Genomic DNA, 26,088 nt, shown 5'->3' with positions numbered 1-26,088 from the left:
TAGGTCCATGTAATTCTTTAAAATTGGGGTCTGAAAATTGTTATTGCATTCAGTCTCTGTGCTTATAAGATCAATGTTTGTAAAGGCCTAAGCTTTCTTAGAGATTCCACTGTCCAGGTGTTTTCATATATATTAAGTATTTTCTGTAAACCTAAAACTGAGGTTAGAAATAGAAACCCACATTATTTTGTCCCTTCCATGTTCTTTCTACTGTCCCTCACTTTGGCCCCCACAATTTCAAGTTTCCCTTTTCTTTTGTCTGTGCATTCATTCTGTCTTGATGTGTTGTCTTGTTTTAATCCATTAGTTGGCATAGATGGTCTTAATTGTTTTTCATCCAGATATATCTAAAACCAGAACTCCTTTTAAACATACAAAAGGTTGATTTAAAAAATTAAGGGAGCTGTTTAATAGTACTTACTGGATATCTTTGCAGTTGAACTTAGGAACAGTTGGGTTTTATCGGACCCAGTACAGCTCTGCCATGCTGGAAAGTTTATTACCAGGCATTCGTGACCTTTCTCTGCCCCCTGTGGATCGACTTGGATTACAGAATGACCTCTTCTCCTTGGTGAGCATCTGTGACTTAAGTAATATGATGGATTTTGCTGATTAAAAGATTTTGTTTTTCCTGGAGTGTCTGAAACATAATTAGAAGAATATGGGTCTTCCTTTGTGATGGTTAAAAACACCTTTGGGACTAGAGCAAATGACTATTTTTAATATGACAAGATTGAGGCTATATAATTTAAATCCCATTTCACTACTCCTAAGCCAGCTTTCTGAAACTCTTAATTAAACTATCCTTTGTAAGGCAAAAAATTCCTTTCTTTTCAGTAGAAATAAATATAAGCCTTGAAGAAATGACCCTAATGATAGGTTTTTAAAATAATTAAGTCAGAGTGATTTTATGTTTTTCTAAATAGTGGTTGTACTTTGCTGGGAAAGCCAGAATTTTTAAACATTGTGTTCTTATTTCAAATTATATCCCATTAGCTTTAGAATTATATTTATATTTGGCTTTCTTCCAGAAAGGATTTAAAGCAGCAGTTAGTATTATTTTCTTTATGACTTCAGCATAGGTTAGGTAATTTCCAGATGTCTTTATGATAAAATTGTCATATTCCTCCTAGTATTCCTTTAAATTGGATTGGAAATTTTCCCTCCCTTCTGCAGTCATTGGTTTTGGATTCTGCCTTTGTATAAACACAGATTAGCATTGATGCACAAAACCTCACATCTGCTGATCTAATTGCTGAGAGAGACCTGTCCCAGGAGAGTGAGCTGTTTGTGCAGTTGGCTGCTGTAACAGAAGTTCTTTTTCCTAACTCTGTTAGTTCTGAAAGGACTTTGAATTTGTATTGCCTTCTAGTTTATGTTCTTTTAGAAATGAGTAAAGGAGAGGCTTAAGTTGACACAGTTCGCAGGTCCGGCTTTGAAAGAATGTCTGTCAAAAACCAAAGCTCAAACTATTTTTGCAGTTTTTCTGAAAGTATGAAAAATTTCAAAACAGTAACAAAGCCAAGTCCCCAGAAACTGAGTAGAAATAGAAGTTAACTGGTTTGTTGTTGTTCTCAAATTGTTGGGACTTTTAGTGTAATTTTTAAAAGTAGTTCTTGTATAAATAGCAAATGATTCATTCTAATTTTTCTGTAAAAAGAAAAAAAAATAAAGGAGTAAAGAAGGAATGTCGTCTGAATAGGATTTTTATTCTAACAGTGTTCTGAGCTTATACAGTCCCATTTCCTTAAACCAAAGAAATTGCTAGCAGTAGATAATGCCAAAAATGCATGCTTATGTTTTTTGGTTTTGTTTGAAGACTAGGTTAATTTATGTTTTTTCCTATCCCAGGCTCGAGCTGGAATCATTAGCACTGTAGAGGTTCTAAAAGTCATGGAGGCTTTTGTGAATGAGCCCAATTATACTGTATGGAGCGACCTGAGCTGTAACCTGGGGATTCTCTCAACTCTCTTGTCCCACACAGACTTCTATGAGGAAATCCAGGAGTTTGTGAAAGATGTCTTTTCACCTATAGGGGAGAGACTGGGCTGGGACCCCAAACCTGGAGAAGGTAATGGATATACTAAATGGAGAAAGAATTAGGCAGAAGTTGGTACTTTTTTATGTGGTTAACAATATAATTAATATCATCTTTGTATCTACTGGATGTTACTATATATTCAGCAAGCCAGAAATTAAGACTTGAGTCTTTTACGTCTGCTGGTGAAGTTACATGGGTCAACAACATAGAAACAGTAGTGGTTATGTGTGTTCGATGCTAAATATAATTTGTGCACATTGTGGAAATAAAAGTCTTTTGCAGAATTCCAAAGGCCTATTTTTAGTCAAGAAAAGCTAAAGGGAATTTTAGGTTGTTTTGTTTTATTTATTTATTTATTTTATTTTTTTGAGATGGAGTTTCATTCTTGTTGCCTAGGCTGGAGTGCAGTGGCGCGATCTTGGCTCACTGCAACCTCTGCTTCCCGGGTTCAAGTGATTCTCCTGCCTTAGCCTCCCGAGTAGCTGGGATTACAGGCATGTGCCACCACGGCCGGCTACTTTTATATTTATAGTAGAGATGGGGTTTCACCATGTTGGTCAGGCTGGTCTTGAACCCCCAACCTCAGGAGATCCACCTGCCTCGGCCTCCCAAGTTTTATTTATTATTACCATAAATACCAGGCACCTTTATGTATAACTTGTAAAGGTGCTGAGAGACACAGGGGTCAGCTTTTTTAATATAGGAAATTATTTGCTTTCTACATGTGTTCTCTGCTCTGTGATTATTTCTATAAGCATATATTTACTCTTTTTGCTCTCATTTAAATATTGGGAATGATTATTTAAAGGTTTTACATATCATTATTTTTTATCATCTGCTAATAACTAAAGATGGTGTTTCCTCCTGACCAGTTGATCCAGAAGTCTTTTGTAATAAAAATAGTAGCAATACCTAGAGCTCTATGTCTTGTCTTTTTTTTTTTTTGAGATGGAGTTTCACTCTTGTCACCCAGGCTGGAATGCAATGGCACCATCTTGGCTCACTGCAACCTCTGCCTCCCGGATTCAAGCGATTCTCCTGCCTCAGCCTCCCGAGTAGCATACCACCACGCCTGGCTAATTTTTGTATTTTTAGTAGAGATGAGGTTTCGCCATGCTGGCTAGGCTGGTCTTGAACTCTGGGCCTCAAGTGATCTGCCCATCTCGGCCGCCCAAAGTGCTGTATTACAGGCATGAGCCACTACAGCTGGTCCCAGCTTCTATGTCTTTTCTTCATTGATTCAACAGATATTTATGTAGCTAGTAAATGCCATATACTATTCTAAGAGCTGGTGAAACAGCAGCAACCCAAATATTGCCTTATATGGCTTCTAATGGGAGACATAGCAAATAATTAAATGTATAATGGTCTAGGTGGCAGGAAGTATCATTAAGAAAAATAAAGTTGCCGGGGGTGGTGGCTCATGCCTGTAATCCCAGCACTTTGGGAGGCTGAGGCGGGTGGATCACAAGGTCAAGAGTTCCAAGACCAGCCTGGCCAAGATGGTGAAAGCCCGTCTCTACTAAAAATACAAAAATTAGCCAGGCATGGTGGCGGATGCCTCTAATCTTAGCTACTCGGGAGGCTGAGGCAGAGAATTGCTTGAACCCAGGAGGCAGAGGTTGCAGTGAGCTGAGATCGGGCCACTGCACGCCAGTCTGGGTGACAGGGTAAGACTCTGTCTCAAAAAAAAAGAAAAAAGAAAAATAAAGTCGTCAGATAATAAGGAGTGCTGGGTCACTATTTTATAGAGAGTGTTTGGGGAAACTGTCTCTAATAAGGTGATATTGAGCATAAACTGAGACATCGAGAGAGTTATGAGGATACCTAGAAGAAGAGTGGTTCAGACAGAGGAAACAGCAAGTACAAAAGACCTGAGATGGGAGCATGCTTAGGGTATTCGAGGAATAACAAGAAAGCTGCTGAGTTCAGGACAAGAATGAGTGGGAGAGGGCAATGGGAGACCTTTCTGATCCTATAGAACCTGTTTGCTACAGTGAGAAGTTTTTTGACTTTCACATTTAGTGATATGACATGCTAATTAGAGAGTTTTGGGCAGGGGAACTTGATTTACTCGGCTTTCTGAAGAACAGACTAAAAGAAGACGAGAGGAGGCAGGGAGACCATTCAGAAGGCTATTTTAGCAATCCAGTTGAGATGCTGGTTGGAACTAGAACTTACAGGTGGTAAAGTCTGTGTGTATTTTGAAGGTGGAACCGAAACTATGTGGTGAAGGATGGACTGTGTGGTGGAAAGAAAGAGAAGTGTCATGAAATTTTGGCCTGCAGAACTGGAAGAATGAAGTTGCCATGTACAGGGATAGGGAAGACTGCTGTAGAAACATTTTTTTCTTTTAAAGGTACAGTCTCGCTCTGTTGCCAAGGCTGGAGCGCAGTGATGCAGTCATAGCTCACTGCAGCCTCGAATTCCTGGGTTCAAGCTATCCTCCCACCTTAGCCTCCTGAGTATTTGGGACTACAGGCATGCACCATACCCAGCTATGGTTTTTTTTTGTTTGTTTTTTTTTTTTTTTTTTTTTTTTGTAGAGACGAGATTTCACTGTGTTGCCTGTGCTGGTCTTGAACTCCTGGACTCCAGAAATTCTCCCGCCTCAGCATCCCAAAGTGCTGGGATTGCAGCCATGAGCTACTGTGCCTGGCATAGAAGCATATTTGGGTGTAAAAGGGAATCGGGCCAGGCGTGGTAGCTCACACCTGTAATCCCAGCACTTTGGGAGGCTGAGGGGGGTGGAACATCTGAGGTCACGAGTTTTGAGACAAGCCTGGCCAACATGGTGAAACCCCATCTCTACTAAAAATACAAAATTAGCTGGGCGTGGTGGCGCACGCCTGTAGTCCCAGCTACTCAGGAGGCTGAGGCAGGAAACTCACTTGAACTGGGAGGCAGAGGTTGCAGTGAGCCAAGATTGTGCCATTGTGCTCCAGCCTGGGCAACAGAGCAAGACTCCGTCTCAAAAAAAATAAATAAATAAAGTGAGGGGGTGGGAATCATGTCACGCATGTGGCTCACACCTGTAATCCAGCTACTCAGGAGGCTGAGACAGGAGAATTGGTTGAGTCCTGGAGTTCAAGCCCAGCATGGGCAACATAGTGAGACCTCATGTCTTTAAAAAACAAAACAAAACTGGATGAGATCAACCAGTGACTGAGTGTAAGTGGAAAAAAGAGGTCTGAGTTCAGGATTTAGAGATTGTGTGGAAGAGGAAGAAACAGCAAAAGAGACGGACTGGCCAGTGAGGTAGAAGGAGAGCCAGGAGAGAGAGGGGGTATCCCAGAATTTAAATAAACAGTAGATGAAAAGAAACAGTAGATGAAGGCAGAGGGAATGTGATCAGTTGTGTCAGATGCTACTACACTAAGTCAAACAGAATGATGAAGGCTAATTCAATATTACATTTAACAAGTTTCGTGGAGTAGTGGGGAACAATAATGAATTCTCCACTTTTGGAGCAGGTTCTTTAGAATAGGAGGAGAGGAAATGGAGACAACACACTTAGACAACTTTTTAAAGGAGTTTGCTGAGAAGATCAGAGAAAAGGGGTAGACAAGAGAGAGGTGGGGTAAAGGAAGGAATTTTTAAGTTGGGAGATTTTATATTACATTTTCTGCAACTATTTGAACATATGCAGTAGTAGTATGCTCAGGAGGCTGAGACAGGAGAAAATTCATGTTTTGTGAGAGAGAGGGGTTATTGCTGTAGTGACAGCTGAATAATCAAGAGAAGTTGAGGTCCAGTGCGGAAGTTAAGGAGTTGGTTTTAGATAGGAGCACAGATGAATAGTGACAGGATAGGAGTACATGGACACAGATGCAGGTAAATTAATGGATGTTGCACTTTTCTTTCATGATGATAATGTGACACTTTTTGACTTCAAAACCATCTTTACAATATAGGGAGAATGCCTTCAATTTCCTAGCTATACAGATGGGAGAATGAAACACGGCAAAATAATAAAATGTTACCTTGCATCACACAGCGTGTTAGTACCAGAGCCAGAATTATAAATTACTTCTTGTAAGAATCATCACAATAATGTGTAGTTATCTATTGATCTCTGATGGTTTTCTTAAAATTATTTTTGGTTAAATTATGATGTAAATGTAGCAAAATGAATAATCTAAATGTTACAATTCCGTGACTTTCGGCAAACACATACCACATTTCCATCACCCAGAAAGCTGCTTGGGCTCCTTCCTAATTGGTCCCTGCTACTTGAGCCTCCCCTGCCTACCCCACACAGGCACATGTCATTCTGATTTCTTTCACCTAGATTAATATTTATCTCTTCTATTTTATATACATAGAATCATATAATGTGTGTTCTGTTCTTATACCTGGCCTCTCTCACTCAGCATGTTTCTGAGATAATCCGGGTTGTTCATTGCTTTTTATTGTTGAGTAGTATTTCGTCATATGAATATACTACATTTTATTTGTCCACTGTACTGCTGCAATTCATCAGATTTGTGTGCCATTAATTGTTTTTTTCTCAATCATTTATTTCCTGGATGTTAACTTTTTTTGAGATATAATTCACATTCCATAAAATTCACCGTTTTAAAGTATACAATTCAGTATTTGTTAGTATGTTCACAAGATTGTGCAACTATCACCTCCATATTTCCAGAACAATTTCTTCACCCTCCCCACTCTCAGTCCCCCCCCCCCCCCAAAAAAAAAGCCTTGTATCCACTGGCAGTCACTCTCCATTTCCTGGCAACCACAAATTTACTTTCTATTTCATGGATTTACCTATTCTGAACATTTCATATACACAGAATCATAAAATACTTGTCCTTTTATATCTGCTTCTTTCACTTAGCATAGTATTTTCAAGGTTCATCTATGTTGTAGCATATATCAGTCCTTCATTACTTTTTTTTTTTTTTTTTTTTTTTTGGCAACAGAGTCTCGCACTGTTGCCAGGTTGGAGTGCAGTGGTGCGATCTTGGCTCACTGCAACCTCCGCCTCCTGGGTTTAAGCAATTCTTCTGCCTCAGCCTCCCCAGTCGCTGGGGCTATAGGTGCGCGCCACCACACCCAGCTAACCAGCTAATTTTTGTATTATTAGTAGAGATGGGGTTTCACCATGTTGGCCAGGATGGTCTCAAGCTCTTGACCTCGTGATCCGCCTGCCTCAGCCTCCCAAAGTGCTGGGATTACAGGCGTGAACCACCACACCCGGACCCCTGGGTCTCTTTTATAAGGGCACTATTCCCATTCATGAGGGCTCCAGTTTTCGGCTATTATGAATTCTGTTATGCACATTTGTATACAAGTTTTCGTGTAGACATGCTTTCATTTATTTTCGAGATATTGAAGAGTGAAATTGCTGAGTCATATGATGACTCTTTTTTTTTTTTTTGAGATGGAGTCTCACTCTGTCTCCAGGCTAGAGTGCATGGGCACGATCTCAGCTCACTGCAACCTCCGCCTCCCAGGTTCAAGTGATTCCCCTGCCTCAGCCTTCTGAGTAGCTGGGATTACAGGTCCGTGCCACTACACCTGGCTAATTTTTTGTATTTTAGTAGAGACAGGGTTTCACCATGTTGGCCAGGATGGTCTCAATCTCCTGACCTCATGATCCGCCCACCTCAGCCTCCTAAAGTGCTGAGATTACAGGTGTGAGCCATCGCGCCCGTCCTTTTGTTTTTTTAAGAGACAGGGTTGGCTGGGTGGCAGTGGCTCACACTTGTAATCCCAACACTTTGGGAGGCCGAGGCAGGTGGATCACCTGAGGTCAGGAGTTCGAGACCAGCCTGGCCAACATGGCGAAACCCTGTCTCTACTAAAAATGTAAAAATTAGCCGGGCGTGGTGGCGCAACCCTGTATTCCCAGCTATTCAGAAGACTGAGGTAGAGAATTGCTTGAACCTGGGAGGCAGAGGCTGCAGTGAGCTGAGATCATGCCACTGCACTCCACTCTAGCTTGGGCAACAGAGCGAGACCACATCTCAAAAAAAAAAAAAAGAGAAGGTCTTGCTCTGTGCCCAGGCTGGAGTACAGTAGTGTGATCATAGCTCACTGCAGCTTCAACCTCCTTGCAGCCTCAAGCTCCTGGGCTCAAGCGATCCTCCCTCCCCAGCCTCCTGTGTAACTGGGCCTACAGACATCATCCATGCTTGGTTAATTATTAAGTTTTTTGTAGAAACAGGGTCTTGCTGTGTTGCTCAGGTTGGTCTTGAACTCCTGGGCTCAAGCAATCCTCTTGCCTTGGCATCCCAAAGTGCTGGGATTATAGACATGAGCTACTGTGACTGGCCATAACTGTATGTTTAACCTTTTGAGGGACTGCCAGACTGATTTTCTAAGTGGCTTCACCATATTGTGTTCCCACCAGCAGTGTTTGAGGGTTCCAGTTTCTCCACATCCTTGTCAACACTTGCTATTATCTTTTTTATTATAGCCATCATAGTGGGTATGAATTGGTATCTCATTGTGGTTTTGATTTGCATTTTCCTAATGACTAATGATGTTAAACATCTTTTTATGTGCTTATTGGCTATTTGTGTGTCTTGGAGGAATGAACTCATCAGATTTTGATTTTTAAAATCTAAGATTTCAATTTATTATACAAAGAGCATACTAGTTCCATATGTGATCTTTCTTTGAACCTTGGGTCAAAACTGCATGATGTAAGCCTGTCCTTTTCACACATAATCCTTAGCAGAGTAGTTAACTAGACTGAGTAAACATTTAGTAAATTCAGATAGCTGGCATTTGTGACTGTAAATAAAGTCAGCAACTTTATTTGCTTGTCTAGTCTGTTTAGCATATCACTCTTATGATTTGATAAATGTAAAACGAGTATTCTCTCAGGTATTAAGTTAATTGAGTGTGTTTGTTCAAGACCATAGAATTGGTATAGCACAATTATAAGATATCCAGATGGCAAACTTATAAAAATAGGCTTTTTAAGTAGTCTTATGTCTCTTTTACTTCTCAAATCAGGTCATCTCGATGCACTCCTGAGGGGCTTGGTTCTGGGAAAACTAGGAAAAGCAGGACATAAGGCAACATTAGAAGAAGCCCGTCGTCGGTTTAAGGACCACGTGGAAGGAAAACAGATTCTCTCCGCTGATCTGAGGAGTCCTGTAGGTTTTCATGATAAATTCCCTTGACTTATAGGTAACATCATTTTGTGAAGCATGGAACTTTTGTTTTTTTTGAGATGGAGTCTTGCTCTGTCGCCCAGGCTGGAGTGCAGTGGCATGATATCGGCTCACTGCAGCCTCTGTCCCCCGAGTTCCAGTGATTCTCCTGCCTCAGCCTCCTGGCTAGCTGGGATTACAGGTGCCGCCACCACACCTGGCTAATTTTTGTATTTTCAGTAGAGACGAGGTTTCGCCATGTTGGCCAGGCTGGTCTCAAACTCCTGACCTCAGGTGATCCACCTGCCTTGGCCTCCCAAAGTGCTGGGATTACAGGCGTGAGCTACCATGCCCAGCCTGGAACTTTTTTTAATAGCCAAAACTGACCTAAGAACTGACCCACAAACCACGTCTAACTCTATTTTAATATATACTATTTAAGTGGTTTATAGTCGTCATCTTATTTGTTTAAAGTTTCTCAGTCAGTGTTGAAGTGCTGAAAGGTGATTAGCTGTGCACATTCCCCTGAAAGCTGCTGTGCTCTGCTGGTACAACATGCCATTTACCTTTGTGGTTGCTCACAGGCACTGCTAGCTCCTTAACTACAGTTTGTAATATCCACATTTATAATATTTACTTTTTTTTTTTTTTTTTTTGAGATGGAGTCTCACTCTGTTACCCAGGCTGGAGTGCAGTGGTGTGATCTCGGCTTACTGTAGCCTTTACCTCCTGGGTTCAAGCAGTTCTCCATGCCTCAGCCTCCTGAGTAGCTGGGATTACAGGCACCTGCTACCACGCTAATTTTTGTATTTTTAGTAGAGACAGGGTTTCGCCATGTTGACCAGGCTGGCCTGGAACTGCTGACGTCAGGTGATCCGCCTGCCTCGGCCTCCCAAAGTGCAGGGATTACAGGCGTGAGTCACCGCAGCCGGCCAACATTTACAATATCGTTTACTTGCTTTCTGTCTTTTCTTAGTATTAGAATACTTGAAACAAGGTACATTTAATCAAATGACTTATTTTTTGTCCCTTATAGGTCTATCTGACTGTTTTGAAGCATGGTGATGGCACTACTTTAGACATTATGTTAAAAGTAAGTATATTTGAGAAGGCTCCCATTTCCTGCTTTTGAACTTGGATAGACACACAGTATACCTCTAAATGGTTTAAAAAAAAAAAAAAAAAAAAGTCCTAGAAAAGAGAGATGCATATTGTAGACATGCAAGTATTTTAAAACTGTGAGATAATTATATGTCTATCCATATACGTTATTATATCAGTATTATCAGTATGATGCCAAAGACATCTACTTTTCCCCACCTTTTTTACTCACTTTATGCATCTGAAATCTTTTTTTTTTTTTTGAGACAAGGTCTCACTCTGTCACCCAGGCTAAAGTGACATAATCATGGATCACTGCAGCATCAACCTTCCAGGCTCAAGTGATCCTCCTGTGTCAGCCTTCCAAGTAGCTGGAATTATAGGAGTGTGATAACCACACCCAGCTAATTTTTGTGTTTTTTGTAGAGAGAAGGTTTCACCATGCCCAGGCTGGTCTCAAACTCCTGGGGTCAAGTGATACACCCACCTCAGCCTCCCAAAGTGCTGGGATTACAGGCATGAGCTACTGTGCCCAGCTGAAATTTTAACACTGAAGTAAATGTTCGTTTTGATTAACAAATCACTTACTTTAAATTTTATCTTCAGTGTAAACTTACTTGGGGTTCTGCCCATTTTAAGCAAAACGTTTGTTTCTGTGCTTAGGTTTGTTTTTCTGCTTAGAAAAGGGATAGACAGATGATGATCAAGTGTCTCAAGCATTTGAGCTATGGCAGGGTCCTTTATTAATAGACAGGAAATTAATTCACCTGCCTTCATAGCCTCTCTAGTTTTCCCAGGGTAATTGGCATGTAATTAAGCTCTGACTTCGACAAAACATAGATAAAACTTTCCATGTCCTCATAATGGCAGCAATGTTTGAAACTTTGAATCAATAGTAGTACTGTGAAGCAAATGCTATCTCCAGTCCCTGTTCATACAGTTCCGGTCTATAAGGAAATGGCTTGAGTGCACTGGCTACATTAGAGGTGGAGGTAGCCAAATCTACTTTTTAATCATTAAATAAAATGTGCACAATGTGCCTAAAAACCCATTCGTTAAAAGATCCACGCTTAGGACAGGAGTGGAAGGTGCTTTACTGTCTCTGCCTTTCATGGATTAACAACACTGTTCTGACTTAAAGGGAGTTCATGATAATCAGCTTCACTGTAGAAATAGCTCTAATGATCATAATTGCAGATCTAAATTCTGATATTTTGGTTTTAAACAAATCCTCTGAAAAATGATTAGGATGTCTGAAAATAAAAACTTTAAGAAACTGTACCTCAAAATGTACTGCTTTACCCATGTTGTAATAGGTTTACTTTCTTTTTTTTTTTTTTGAGACGGAGTCTCACTCTGTCACCCAGGCTGGAGTGTAGTGGCACGATCTTGGCTCACTGCAACCTCTGCCTCCCGGGTTCACGTGATTCTCCTGCCTCAGCCTCCCAAGGAGCTGGGACTACAGGCACCCGCCACCACACCCAGCTAATTTTTGTATTTTTAGTAGAGACGGGGTTTCACCATATTGGCCAGGCAGGCCTCGAACTCCTGACCTTGTCATCCGCCCGACTCGGCCTCCCAAAGTGCTGGGATTATAGGCATGAGCCACCATGCCCAGCCTGCTTCCTAAGAATATAAAAGTTATATTTGGGAGAGCTGGGCATGGTGGCATGCACCTGTAGTTCTAGCTTCTCAGGAGGCTGAGGCAGGAGGAGCGCTTGAGCCCAGGAGTTCAAGGCTGCAGGGAGCTATGATTGTGCCACTGTACTCCAGCCTGGGTGACAGAGCAAGACCCTATCTTAAAAAAGACCCTAAAAAAAGTTAAATTTGGGTTTACCTTCCACCTGAACATTAAGGTCCCTTCTCAGTCTTAATATTCTGTGAACCTGTATACTATAAATGATAATGTATGAAATGGGATATTTGATTTTTTTCCATCTATTCCATGATGATATGGAAAAAAATAGGGGTTCTGAAAATTTCATGGCAGATACATTGACATTTTCATGTCATGGCACTTTTAAGATTTTCCACAAGTATGTGTATTTATTCAGAGTTTGCATTTATTTAACACAAGGGAGTTCACGATAGTCAGCTTCACCATGGAAGTAGCTCTAATGAAGGTCGCATCATAGTTCTTCAAGAAGCCATTTGGTAAGAGATGAGGAGGGTTGTCTTATGATGGTAATTTAGGAATAATGTGGCAGGGTTAAAAAACATTAATTCATAGTATATTTGAAATGTGGTGTTAGAGTGCCATCTAGTGGACTAGAATAACAGTTCTCTTTGGAGGAAAATGTTTCCTGAAAGCCAAAGGTTCAGACCTTGAATATTGGAGCTGAAAAGGGCCTTAGAAATTATCTGTCCACCCATCTCATTTTACTAATGGGGAAACTGAGACCCAGAGGGATGAAGGACTTAGTCAAGATCACACAGCTAGTTAGAGGCAAAACTGGGACTAGAACCCAGATCTCCCAAGGTCCTATCTATTTTACTGCACTGCTGCTTAGAGTCCAAACGGGCCAGGCATGGTGGTTCATGCCTGTAATCCCAGCACTTTGGATGGGAGGATCACTTGAGGCCAGGAGTTCGAGACCAGCCTGGGCAACATGGAGAAACTCTGGCTCTACTAAAAATAGAAAAATTAGCTAGGCGTGGTTGTAGTGAGCTAACACCATTGCACTCCAGCATGGGCAACAGAGCGAGACTCCATCTCAAAAAAAAAAAAAAAAAAAAAAAAAAAAAAGAGAGACCAGCCTGGTCAACATAGCGAGACCCCATCTCTATTTCTTATAAATTAAAATTGTTTATTGAAAAAAAAAAAAAGTGTCGAAAGGAAGAGGAAACTGAGAGCTTTGATGAGGTCTCCAGACACTCTGGTCAGTGTTAAATCTTAAGGGGTAGAAAAGATCAAAAGAGTCTAAATTGTCTTGGAGACATAGCTCTTATACATATATAGTTCTAATTTTTAAGAATTAAAACATTTTGTTTCTGATTATGAAAAAAAGATTATATATATATATATATGCACACACTATGGAAGATTTAGAGACTAGAAAAGTATAAAGAGGAAAATAAAACTTACCTATAGTTTAAAAAGCAGGTAGCAAAAACAGCATGTATAACATGCTCTCTTTCCAGATTTGATAATGTACATATAGTAGTAATTTTATTTTTTTCTTTATGCTTCTCTGTCTTTCAGATATTCTGCATTCAGTATGTGCTGCTTTTGCAGTTAAAAAGTGTGAAGATGCATAATCCCACTGATCAGAAACCATCATTAATTAATACTACCATTTTGATGTATTTCCAGGGGTTCTCCCCCACCCCCTTTTTTTGGAAACACAGTCTTGCTCTGTTGTCCAGACTGGAGTGCAGTGGTACGATATGGGCTCACTGCAACCTCCACCTCAGCCTTCCAAAGTGCTAGGATTACAGGCGTGAACCACTGTGCCCAGCCATATATATATATATATTTTTTTTGAAATTTAGGATCATTCTGCTTTGTCTACTTTCTTTACTTAAATATAAGAACAGGTTTATGAGATATTCTTAAAATATAACTTTCAATAATGCATTTTTATAAGTAATTACAGTATTCATTTTCAATTTTTCACTATTTTAAATTAATTTGATGATCTGGTATAAGATTAATAATGATTAGTTTGTTCTTCTAACACAGAACATTAGCCAAATATCAATAATGTAAAGAATTTGGCTATGATAGATTTTACCTCTTAGATCTTGATGTTAAACTGGTCTGAACTAATGACAGGCTATTCATCTGGTAGCATTTACATCTAGTGATTTACTTACTGTAACAGCAGATGACAAATATAGTGCCAAAGCATTTTTTTTTCTTTTTATTTTTGAGACAGAGTCTGGTTCTCTTGCCCAGACTGGAGTGCAGTGGCATGATCTCAGGTCACTGCAACCTCCCAGGTTCAAGGGATTCTCCCGCCTTGGCCTCCCAAGTAGCTGGGATTACAGGCGGGCACCTTTTTTTTTTTTTTTTGTATTTTTAGTAGAAACGGGGTTTCACCATGTTGGCCAGGCTGATCTCGAACTCTTGACCTCAGGTGATCCACCCATCTCGGCCTCCCAAAGTGCTGGGATTACAGGCGTGAACCACCGCACCCGGCCCAAAGCATCTTGAAAAGTATTCTCTTTCGTTAATATAATGCCCTGACATTCTTACCTAGTGAGAATATAGAACCTAAGTTTTACCTTACTGGGGAAGAAGCTCATATAATCATATGCAGAACATCCAAGGGAGAGTTAACTATTCCTATCTTTATCTTTTTTCCTGTAGCTTCATAAACAAGCAGATATGCAAGAAGAGAAAAACCGAATCGAAAGAGTCCTTGGCGCTACTCTTTTGCCTGACCTGATTCAAAAAGTCCTCACGTTTGCACTTTCAGTAAGTTACAGTGAAAACTGCATTTAGAAGTGAATCGTTACCCATCTGTGACAAGTGTCTCTGATTCAGCTCTGATCCTCTTGAGCTGCCTTAACCCTAACTAAAGCTTCCTTTTCCAGAGAAACTGGCTTGAGTTTTTGTTACTGACTTCTGTTTTTCTCCCACTAGTGGCGAGAATCAGAATAGTTGGGAGAGTAAACACATTGTCTCTCCAGAATGGAAACTATGAGGACAGGGACTCTTGAAAACTGGGAAACTGGCTTATGCCTTTGCTTACTTTGTGTCTCTTCCTTTCTTAAACCTATAGGCTCCTAAGCAAGTATCTGTTGAGTAGTCTGTCTATCTGAACCTGTCTCAGTACCTCATTCTCATTTTGGTTGATCTTTAGGTTAAACATTATCTTCTTTGCTGAGAACTTCTGGTTCCAGTTATTCCTAAAACAAGGAATAAGTGTCTTCAGTGTGATTACTTCAGTGTCAACAGTATGTTGCACTTTCTGGTACCAGAATATGTTTTTGATACACTAGACTTTTAGCTCTTTTTCTTTTTTTTAGGAAGAGGTACGTCCACAGGACACTGTATCGGTAATTGGTGGAGTAGCTGGAGGCAGCAAGCATGGAAGGAAAGCTGCTTGGAAATTCATAAAGGACAACTGGGAAGAACTTTATAACCGATACCAGGGAGGATTCTTAATATCCAGACTAATAAAGGTGTGTGAAAAACTTTGAGTAGCTTGCTAATCATGGATATTATTTAGTGACATCCATGATTCACTACAACCATACATTGTGGTCTTTGCTCTTTAAATGTTTCCTGTGGCCAGGCGCAGTGGCTTACGCCTGTAATACCAGCACTTTGGGAGGCCGAGGTGGGCAGATCACCTGAGGTCGGGAGTTCGAGACTATCCTGGCCAACATGGTGAAACCCTGTCCCTACTAAAAATAGAAAAATTAGCTGAGCGTGGTGGTGTGTGCCTGTAATCCCAGGTACTTGGGAGGCTGAGGCAGGAGAATCGCTTGAACCCGGGAGGCGGAGGTTGTGGTGAGCCGAGATGAGGTCATTGCACTCCAGCCTGGGCAACAAGTGTGAAACTCCGTCTTAAAAAAAAAAAAGTTTCCTTAAATAGTTACTGGCTTTATTTAAGGACTTCTCCATCTCCCATCACACATCCTTTATGACAGACTGAAGTTGGCAGAGAACAGAATGGTTTGTTTTTAGGGTAAATGGAAGTTTGTTCCCAGCCTCTTAGTTTCACTTACTGTTTAAAACCATTGTTTTGCAGCTATCAGTTGAAGGATTTGCAGTTGATAAAATGGCTGGAGAGGTTAAGGTAAGGAAAATACTGTTTACTCTTCACTTTTCAATCTAGTAAGTAAAAACTAACCTGGTTGTAATCATAGTGTTGGGATAATGTACTGTAGCATCTCTGTGTTTTGTTTAGAGAAAGACATCATGCAGGGCTGTATAGGCCATATTAAGAATTTCCTGAAAATAGCCAGGCATGGTAGCTCACATCTGTAATCTCAGCACTTTGGGAGGCCGAGGCAGGTGGATCACCTGAGGTCAGGACTTCGAGACCAGCCTGGGCAACATGGTGAAACCCCAAATTAGCTGGACACGGTGGTGCACGTCTCTAATCCCAGCTACTCAGGAGGCTGAGGCAGGAGAATTGCTTGAGCCTGGGAGGTGGAGGTTGCAGTGAGCTGAGATCGTGCCATTGCACTCCAGCCTGGGTGACAGAGCGAGACTCCGTCTCAAAAAAAAAAAAAAAAAAAAATTCCTAAAAATTGAAAGCCTTCGAATGGTTTATAAACAAGGCAGTGCCTTGATCTGATTTGTGTTATAAAAATTTCAGTCTGGCTGCAATGTGGATAATAGTTTGGAATGGGGAAGAGATGTTGGGAAGCTAACTCTCCTAGCAAGAATGATAGAATAGCTTACAGTAGGGTAGTGGCAGTAGTGGAGGAGACGGAGTAATGGAGATTCAGGGGCTTGAATTTGTTAACCATTAGTTCAACAATATTTATTGATTGGCTTCTCTGTTGTGAGCATATCTGGGAGAGGAAGAAAAACAAGCCAGGATAATCCCCAGGTTTCTGGTGTGTAAATGTTGGTATTACTCTGAGATGGAATGGAAAAAGACTTGAGGCCCTGATAAGTGAACCATGATTAGGAGCCTTGGAACAGTAGCAATTGTCATCTGTGTAAATAAGGTTATTGATTTCTAAAAGGTCTATGTTTAGTCAGATGGATTAGTCATTCTGTCTTTCACACCTGTGGTGACTAATTCAAAGGAAAAGCCCTATCATTTTGCCAGCTGGTGTTTAAGAGTTGCTTTGTTTTCTATGAAACCAGGTGTACTCCATTAGAAAAGTTTATTCAACTTTTAATCATTAAGCATTGTGATAAATTATAAACTTAGAAATTGTTTGTTTTACTGTATTAAAAATGTTGGATTCCTGTAATTCCAGCATTTTGGGAGGCTGAGGTGGGAGGATTGCTTGAGCTCGAGAGTTCAAGACCAGTCTGGGCAACATGGTAGGACCCCATCTCTACAAAAAGGAAAAAACAGTTAGGCCTGGGAGTGCACGCTTGTGGTCCCAGCTACCCAGGAAGTTAGGGTGGGAGGTTTACTTGAGCCCAGGAGGTTGAGGCTGTGATGAGCCATGATCGTTTCATTGCACTCTAGCCTGGGCAACAGAGTGAGACCCTGTCTCAAAAAAAAAAAAAAAAAAAAAAAAAAAAAAGACCATGGGGTGTTAAATTATTAGGGCACAGCAGCAATTTAAACTTCTTTGTATTATCATCCCTTACAAATTAATCTTTATTTGAAGCAGCCAAAATGTGTTGAATCCTTAAGTACTCTGTGCTAGGTATTTTGTCAAATGTTTATATGGATTGTCTCTTTAATCTTCTGGAGTAAGTATTTTCTCATAGTTGAGAAAACTGAGACTTAGAGCAGTTAATTTTCTCACAGTCACAAGCTCTAGTACATGACCAAACCTAGATTCAAGTTCCAAGTCTTCAGTCCAAAGACTGTATTTACCACTACACAATTAGCCTAAAAGAAAGGCAGTAGGTTCTGTCTCTTTATTAACTTTTGATTAGGTTGTTAAGCATATAATATTTAAGGGGAGAATTCCTATATGCAGGTCCAAGGAGTTGCTTGTTTTCTTTTAGCCTGAGGGTGGCAGTGGTAAATTCTCATGCCTGAAGATGATGCATCCTTTATATAGACCAGTGGGTATTTTTTCATAACCTGTAATATTAACTTCTTATTGCTAGTAATGATCCTGCATTCTGGGTTGTTTTATACCAGGCTTTCTTCGAGAGTCACCCAGCTCCTTCAGCTGAGCGTACCATCCAGCAGTGTTGTGAAAATATTCTGCTGAATGCTGCCTGGCTAAAGCGAGATGCTGAGAGCATCCACCAGTACCTCCTTCAGCGGAAGGCCTCACCACCCACAGTGTGAATCCTGAGGTGCCGCCATTGGCGGTTCTGCTGCTTCGCTGCAGGGATAAGGTGGAGCTACCAAACAGCTGATTCGTCTGCCAAGAATTTGGAGTCTTCTTTCAAACCAGTGGGGGTTGGACAATGAATGTAGTTAACTGGTTCCTGCTCACACTCCAGAATTAAATTCTATTGAAAAAGGAAAATCAGCAATTCAGCAAAAAGTAAATAAAAAATAAAAATGTAAATATAATAGTAATAAAATAGAGCATAATGAAACTGTGAAACTTTCTGAAGCCTTGTCAGTGGTTAAAAGTATTTAACACTCTACTGTTAATGACAGATGTTCTGTTTTTATAACCTACCAAAAGGAAACTAGAGGCTTCTTGGTGAAGAGGATTTTTGTGAAGTGGGTTCTGCAAGCAGCCAAGGGTGGGTTCTGCACCAGCCAAGGGTGGTGTCCATTTCTGGGAATGGTTAAACACAAAAGGCTGATAGCTGGTATAACATAGTTGGAGTCAGCGCATAATTCCAAGTGGTTTTTTTTTTTTTGGCACGGGGACTGATCAGGAAGATATATTCCTGCATAACTCAATCTGAACCAAGGATTGTAGTTTAGTTTTCCTCCTTGCCTTCCCTTCTGTGTGACCCCTTGGCCAAAAAAAAAAAACCAACAAAAAAAAACCCTACCCTGTTCTGTTTTTTTTCCTCCCTTTAGTTCCACCCCCAACCCCCATTCCCCGGTTTCCTTCTTAGAGATAAAGAAATAATAAGGAAACATCTTTCATAGCCACATTAAATAAGAGAAACTGATATACATTATTTTTTTTCTTTTTAAAGATGACTTATAAGAACCCTGAAATTCATATAGGTGAGACAATAGAAATAAAAAGATTTTCAGCCAGGCCTTTCTGAAGGAGTTATTCTGCTAAAAATGGTCTTAGTTGTCTGACAAGCCAGCTATTGAACCTCTTCATAACAGTATCAACACTGGCTTCTCCTGGTTCATTTTATGCGTGCGAGAAGTCAGTGGTAACTGCTGCAGGGCTTATACATTAGTGGTAACTGGTTTAAAAAACAAAGACTGTAAGCCTGTGTGTGCCACTGTTTGCTTCAACAGTATATCCTACTAACAAGCCTCACCTGTTTAATCCAATGAGTTTTAAATCTAAATCTCATTCCCTTCTTTCCCTACCTTTTTTTTTTTCTTAAAAAAAAATTTGTGTTATTAACAGAAATTCATATTTGGTGTGGCTTAACTGTATTTCAGAAGGTCATCAGATTGTGAGACTGCTTCCTTGAAACATTTTTGTGCTATTGTTTTAAAAAAATAACAATTAAAAAACAGTTGGCGTTAATAAAAATGTCAATGTGAAACTGATGTCCTGATTCACTTTATTCTCTTTGATAAGAAACTAAAAACTTTCCTATCAGTAGGCTTATGCAAAGTTATACTATCATAGGATTTTTCAAATTCAAAAAAATCCAGTTCCTTAATTCCTAATTTATAGATCTTAACAGAAAAATCCTGAGATTCATTCTAAATCAGTTCTACATTCTCAAAACTCTCAGAGACTCTTACAGTCAGTATTCAGGAATGAACTTGAGACTTCCTCAGTCCCTAGTTTTGAAGCACCCTAGTTCAGGCACCATGCTCAGGGCTGCCCTCAGGCTCTCCAAACATGCTTAAGGCACCAGTGAAGCAGAGGCACCAAAAAGACTGAGAAAAATGCAGTTTTAATTGAAGAACTCAGAATTTTGCAATCAGAAATTCTGGAAACAGGTTATTTTACTTTCAGCATACATGTGATTTTCATCTGTAATAGTAGTTTGAATTACGTTCAGGGAGAGGTTATACTGGATGTCTTCCATTTGCCTTTCAGAACCCCTCTTCATCCCACTCTGGACCCCAGCGGGTGCTGACCCACATGGACTGCATGAATGGCTCCCTTGCCCTCTGACTTCAGCTTCTGTTTATCCAATTAGTATTATCCAAAGAAGATGAGAAGATACAGGAAAGATGGTCAGAGTACTCTGGCTTTCTCATTGCCAGGTCACATGGGTTGTCTGTGTCCCTTTAGCAAAGACCACAGCTCTTACCAAGCAGCCCCCTCTAGCTTCTGGCTCCTCTTTGCTCCTTCACATCTAGGAATAGAAAGGAGAACTCGAGAGCTGGGTACGGTGGCCCATGCTTGTAATCCCAGCACTTTGGGAGGCCGAGACAGGTGGATCACCTGAGGTCAAGAATTCAAGACCAGCCTGGCCAACATGGTGAAACCCCGTCTCTACTCAAAATACAAAAATTAGCTGGGCATGGTGGCGCATGCCTGTAATCCCAGCTACTCGGGAGGCTGAAGCAGGAGAATCGCTTGAACCCAGGAGGCAGAGGTTGCAGTGAGCCAAGACCGCGCCATTGCACTCCAGCCTGGGCAAGAACAGCGAAACTCCGTCTCCAAAAAAAAAAGATTCAAGCTGGGCGCAGTCACTCACACCTGTAATCCCAGCACTTTGGGAGGCTGAGGTAGACAGATCACCTGAGGTCAGGAGTTTCAGACCAGCCTGGTCAACGTGATGAAACCCCTGTTTCTACTAAAAATACGAAAATTGGCCAAGCATGGTGATGCATGTCTGTAATACCAGCTACTTGAGAGGCCGAGGCACAAGAATTGCTTGAGCCTGGGAGGCAGAGGCTGCAGTGAGCTGAGATCGTGCCACTGCACTCCAGTCTGGGCAACAGAGCGAGACTGTCTAAAAGAAAAAAAAAGGAGGACTTAGTTACCAGCCCTGGATTACGCCATTATTCTTCATTGATTTTCCTGCACTCTGTCCATGTCTTTGTAAATAGTCCTTTATTAAACCTTCCTCAGTTTGTGTTCTTTCCTACTAATACCTTGAGTGATTTGGGCACAATAGCCCTGCTGCTTTGGGTCTCTAAAGGTTTTAATTCAGCCTTTTCTGTGTCAGATGTTTTGTCTTTCAAATAGCTCCCTATCATAAGTCATACACCCATTTTACAGATGAGAATGCAGACTCAGAAAAGTAAGGCAAATTAATACAGCAAAATAACTATCAACCAGTGATCAAGCCAGGTTTGCTAGTCTCCAAAGGCTGTGGTCTTTCAGGGAACTGCCATGTCTCCACAATTAAAAGATCATAGTTAGACTGGGCCAGGCAATAGCATTAAAGCTTAATTACCTTTTCCTAATATATTTTGGTTACAAATTTTAGTGGAAATCAGAAGGTTTGGAAGAAACAAGTATGTTAATGCCTCCTATGGAGAGTTTTACATTATTTTTCATTAATGAGATTCAGTAAAGCTTTTTGGAACAGTGGGCAGTGGTGGGGTGAATTCTCAACTTGCAATTTCTAAGGATAGGTTTTAGGGAGCAAGGAATAAATCTGTTGAGTACAATTTGGGGAGGATTAAGAGGAGTTCTATAGCTCTAAATAGATTCTTCAAATTCTATAACCCAAAAAGTTTCCAGAATGACCAGAAAGACATCATGGAGCCACATGTAAGTGCTAATGTTTTTTGTTTTTATTTTTTAGCAAGTTACTAAATAAAAGCAAGTGGGCCAGGCACAGTGGCTCATGCTTGTAATCCCAACACTTACCAAGGCAGGTGGATTACCTGAGGTCAGGAGATCAAGACCAGCCTGGCCAACATGGCAAAACCCCGTCTCTGCTAAAAATACAAAAATTAGTCAGTGTGGTGGTGCATGCCTATAATCCCAGCTACTCGGGAGTCTGAGGTGGGAGAATCTACTTGAACCCAGGAGGCAGAGGTTGCAGTGGGCTGAGATCGCACCACTGCACTCCAGCCTGGGTGACAGAGCAAGACTCCCTCTCAAAAAAACAATTAATTTTAAAATAAACAGGCCAGGCGCGGTGGCTCATGCCTGTATTCCCAGCACTTCGGGAGGCCCAGGTGGGCAGTTCACCTGAGGTCGGGAGTTCGAAACTAGCCTGACCAACATGGAGAAACCCTGTCTCTACTAAAAAAAAAAAAAAAAAAATTAGCCGGGTGTGGTGGCGCATGCCTGTAATCCCAGCTACTTGGGAGGCTGAGGCAGGAGAATTGCTTGAACCCGGGAGGCAGAGGTTGTGGTGAGCCGAGATTGCGCCATTGCACTCCAGCCTGGGCAACAAGAGCGAAACTCCATCTCAAAAATAAAATGAATAAATAAAAATAAAAATCCAAGCTTTTGGTAATATGTTTATACTGCTGAATCTATACTTATAGCGTCATTCTTGACTGAAAAATATATTGCTTGATAGAACTGAATCTCTTCCTTTACTAGATACTAGTTTTAGGGTTTCAGAGTTGGTTTTCTCTAAATAAGAGTATTTGTGACAATGCAAAATACCCACCCAAGAAGGACCATGCCTTCTTGTACCAACCCTGGTGCAAGCAAAATGACTGAGGTGTTTGGTTTCAAATGCAAGAATAAGAGCCTTGATGTTAACAAAACATTGAGCCGAACAACTGCCTTCCCTAGGAAACCAAATCAGAGGACTGGTTGTTCTACCAGTTTGATGGCCAGTGTTGTGATAGGTGACAGTGTCAGGTGAAGGAAAGTCAAGTGAGTTGTTACTGCCACTTATAAAGAACTCTGATTGCTCCTGTGATTCCACTGCAAGTATCTGGCAGCTGTAGCTTTCACTACTGGGCTTCTGTTTCCAACACTGGGGAGGAACTGGCAGAGAATGAACATAGTTTACTATCATGATCTGTGCTTTCTCAGGGAGGTTGTAGCAGCTAACAGCAGATATACTATACATCAATTAAGATGACTACCAGGAAGAAAAAAATAATCCTTGCCATGGTTTGGCTGACAGTACCAGTACGGTCCTCTGAGACATCCCCTACCCCTACTCTAACCAACTTTAACCTTCATCACCAATTTGACAAATTTTACAGGTGTATTTCGTTACACTGCAATTCTGGGCAACTCTTAATAGGACACTGATTACCTTGCATTATTTGTACTCATCTGGACATTCTCTTCCTTAATGTTTATTAGCCTGTACTTTTAAAGTTAAGGAGGGGGCCAGGCACAGTGGCTCACGCCTGTAATCCCAGCACTTTGGGAGGCTGAGGCAGGCGGATCACTTGAGCCCAGGAGTTTGAGACCAGCCTGGGCAACATAGTGAAACCCCATCTCTACAAAAAATACAAAAATTAGCTGGGTGTGGTGGCGCACTCCTGTAGTCCCAGCTACTTGGGAGGGTGAGGCAGGAGAATGGCTTGAGCCCAGCAGGAGGAGGTTGCAGTGAGCCGAGATCACGCCACTGGACTCCAGCCTGGGTGACAAGGCAAGACCCTATCTAAAAAAAATAAAATAAAAAATAGTTAAGGAGGTGCAGGCATGGTAGCTCACACCTGTAATCCCGGCACTTTGAGAAGCCAAGGTGGGAGGATCACTTGAGCTCAGGAGATTGAGACCAGCCTTGGCCACGTGGTAAAATGCCGTCTCTACTAAAAGTAAAAAAAATAGCTGGGCATGTTGGCGTGTGCCTGTAGTCCCAGCTACTCAGGAGGCTTAGGCTGCACTGACCTATGATCGCACCACTGCACTCCAGGCTGGGTGACAGTGAGACCCTGTCTCAATAATAGGGTCGGGGGGGTGGCTCATGCCTGTGATCCCAGCACTTTGGGAAGCCGAGGTGGGTGGATTGCTTGAGCTCAGGAGTTCAAGACCAGCCTGGGCAACATAACGAAACCCCGTCTCGTTATAAAAAATACACAAAATTTAGCCAGGCATAGTGGTATATGCCTGTGGTCCCAGCTACTCAGGAGGCTGAGGTGGGAGGAGGATCGCTGGAGCCCAGTAAGTTGAGGCTACAGTGAGTCAGGATGGCACCACTGCACTCCATCCTGGGTGAGAGCAAAACCCTGTCTCAAACAAAAATAATAGTAATAAAAATAAGGAGAAGAAAAAATCAGTATGTGGAATGGCTATTAGGTTAGTGGGAGAAGTCTCAAGAATATCATACAAAATAATAGAAGGGAGATGGAGGGAAACAACTTACAAGAAAACGTACAAAGCACTTGAAATATTTGAGATGAATGAGAACGGATGAGATTGCTGTTGCTTTTCTAACAGGTCAATTTCCTCTTCTATCAGCAGAGCACTTGTAAGTCAGAATGTGAAGGGATGTGATAGGATGAAGTTAATACTGTGCCCTCTACAAGTGTAAAGAAGTTCTTTGTTTTCTTCTTTTTTGTCTTGAGATGGTCTCTTTGTCACCCAGGCTGGAGTGCAGTGGCGTGATCCCGGCTCACTACAGCCTTGAACTTCTGGGCTCAAGGGATCCTCCCACCTCAGCCTCCTGAGTAGCTGGGACTACAGGTGTGTGCCACCACACCCACTAATTTAATTTGTTAATTTTGTGGAGGTGGGGTTTCACCATGTTGCCCAGGCTTGTCTCGAACTCCTAGGCTCAAGTGATCCCAAGTTACTGGGATTACAGGCATAAGCCATTTTGCCTGGCCTTAGTTCATTTTTTTTTTTTTTTGAGATGGAGTCTTGCTCTGTTGCCCAGGCTGGAGTGCAATGGCATGATCTTGGCTCATTGCAACCTCCGCCTCTCAGGTTCAAGCGATTCTCCCACCTTCAGCCTCCCGAGTAGCTGGGATTACAGGCATGCACCACGTGTCTGGCTAATTTTTGTATTTTTAGTAGACACGAGGTTTCGCCATGCTGGCCAGGCTGGTCTTGAACTCCTGACCGCCCACCTGGGCCTCCCAAAGTGCTGGGATTACAGGTGTGAGCCACCACGCCTGGCCTCTTAGTTCATTCTTATAACAGTAACAGAGTAGATAGACTATTGGATAAACAACGAAATAGTACATGACTTAGATCTCTTGGCTACCAAACCTGGCCTTCTCTTAATTTCTTATTCTCAGCAAATGGAAGACCTGTGTGACCAATACAGTAGCTACTAGCCATTCGCAGCTATTTAAATTAATTAGAATTAAATTAAAAGTTGCTTGGGGCTGGCTCATGCCTGTAATCCCAGCACTTTGGGAGGCCAAGGCAGGTGGATCACTTGAGTTCAAGACCAGCCTGGACAACATGGTGAAACCCCGTCTCTACTAAAAATACAAAAATTAACCAGGTGCATGCCTGTAATCCCAACTACTAAGGAGGCTGAGGCAGAGGACTTGCTTGAGCCCAGGAGGCAGAGATTGCACTCCGTGCCACTGCACTCCAGCCTGGGTAACAGGGCAAGACTCTGTCTCAAGAAAAAAGTTGCTTGGTTGCACTAGCCACATATCAGCTGCGCAGCAGCCACGTAAGGCTAGTGGCTACTGTATTGGACAGCACAAATATAAATCATATTCATCACTCAGGAAAGTTATATTGGACCACCCTGAGCTACACCTCGTATATCCAAGTGTATTTTTTTGTGTATCACTGAAAGTAATAGCCTGGGCAACATGGTGAGACTCTGTCTCTACAAAAAATTAAAAAAATTAACTGGGTGTGATAGACACACCTGTAGCCCCAACTGCTTAGAAGGCTGAGGTTGGGGGATCACTTGAGTCCAGGAGGTGGAGGCGGCAGTGAGCCGTGTTCGTGCCACTGCACTACAGAGCCTGGGCAGAGTGAGACCCTGTCTCCAAAAAACAAAAAAGTTACATTTTTACTAATCTTGTAACAAATTGCTGTTCATCTACGAACATTATGTCACTAACCCCTATTCATTTAAAATTTTATTTTTCATGAATGTAATACGTGTCGTATTCATTTTCCAAAAATTGAAGGAAAAAAAGTGACTCTCTTCTTACAAACTCCTCTACGTTTTTATACTCTATGCATTTTGAATATTTTTAGTAATGAAGATAGGCTGTGCCTCCTTCACTTGTCTGACCATGTAACCAGTGCCACGTGTTTTCAGTCTTTACTGTATGAAACTAAATGTGCCATGCTCAGAGCTGCCACCCGTGTCCTAAGTTA

The 26,088-nt window shown here is 41.5% G+C and overlaps 2 protein-coding genes across 13 annotated transcripts in view; one reads left to right on the top strand and one right to left on the bottom strand.

The window, feature by feature from the left end:
* Positions 1-19,501, top strand: part of NPEPPS (aminopeptidase puromycin sensitive) — a 94,772-nt gene extending 75,271 nt beyond the window's left edge. For 2 of the 4 annotated variants that reach the window (XM_054456054.2, XM_054456055.2), the window contains 8 exons: positions 437-571; positions 1,852-2,071; positions 9,014-9,156; positions 10,190-10,246; positions 14,567-14,674; positions 15,229-15,384; positions 15,957-16,004; positions 17,994-19,501. In XM_054456054.2, the coding sequence (XP_054312029.1) occupies positions 437-571; positions 1,852-2,071; positions 9,014-9,156; positions 10,190-10,246; positions 14,567-14,674; positions 15,229-15,384; positions 15,957-16,004; positions 17,994-18,146 (1,020 nt within the window). In that variant the 3' untranslated portion in view covers positions 18,147-19,501. Of the gene's footprint in view, positions 1-436; positions 572-1,851; positions 2,072-9,013; positions 9,157-10,189; positions 10,247-13,456; positions 14,428-14,566; positions 14,675-15,228; positions 15,385-15,497; positions 15,593-15,956; positions 16,005-17,993 lie in introns of those variants that run through there. The other 2 variants (XM_054456058.2, XM_063657155.1) reach the window with 2 other exon arrangements.
* The window catches only part of LOC129017592 (uncharacterized), a 96,106-nt gene that overhangs the window by 50,029 nt on the left and 19,989 nt on the right, over positions 1-26,088 (bottom strand). For 3 of the 9 annotated variants that reach the window (XR_010124798.1, XR_010124799.1, XM_054458214.2), the window contains one exon: positions 17,459-18,313. The exons of 1 other annotated variant lie outside the window; for it this stretch is intronic. Coding sequence is in view for 6 of the 8 variants with exons in the window: in XM_054458214.2 (XP_054314189.2) it covers positions 18,307-18,313 (7 nt within the window). In the remaining 2 variants the exon portion in view is untranslated. Of the gene's footprint in view, positions 1-421; positions 641-16,473; positions 17,227-17,458; positions 18,314-19,335; positions 20,873-23,337; positions 23,453-25,232; positions 25,745-26,088 lie in introns of those variants that run through there. 5 more of the 9 variants (XM_063657159.1, XM_063657158.1, XM_063657156.1 and 2 more) reach the window with 5 other exon arrangements.

Source organism: Pongo pygmaeus, chromosome 19 (genome assembly GCF_028885625.2).
Source record: "Pongo pygmaeus isolate AG05252 chromosome 19, NHGRI_mPonPyg2-v2.0_pri, whole genome shotgun sequence".
Classification (NCBI taxonomy): Eukaryota; Metazoa; Chordata; class Mammalia; order Primates; family Hominidae; genus Pongo; species Pongo pygmaeus.
The sequence above is the reverse complement of the archived record's forward strand: the minus strand, read 5'-3'. Positions and strand labels throughout refer to the sequence as shown.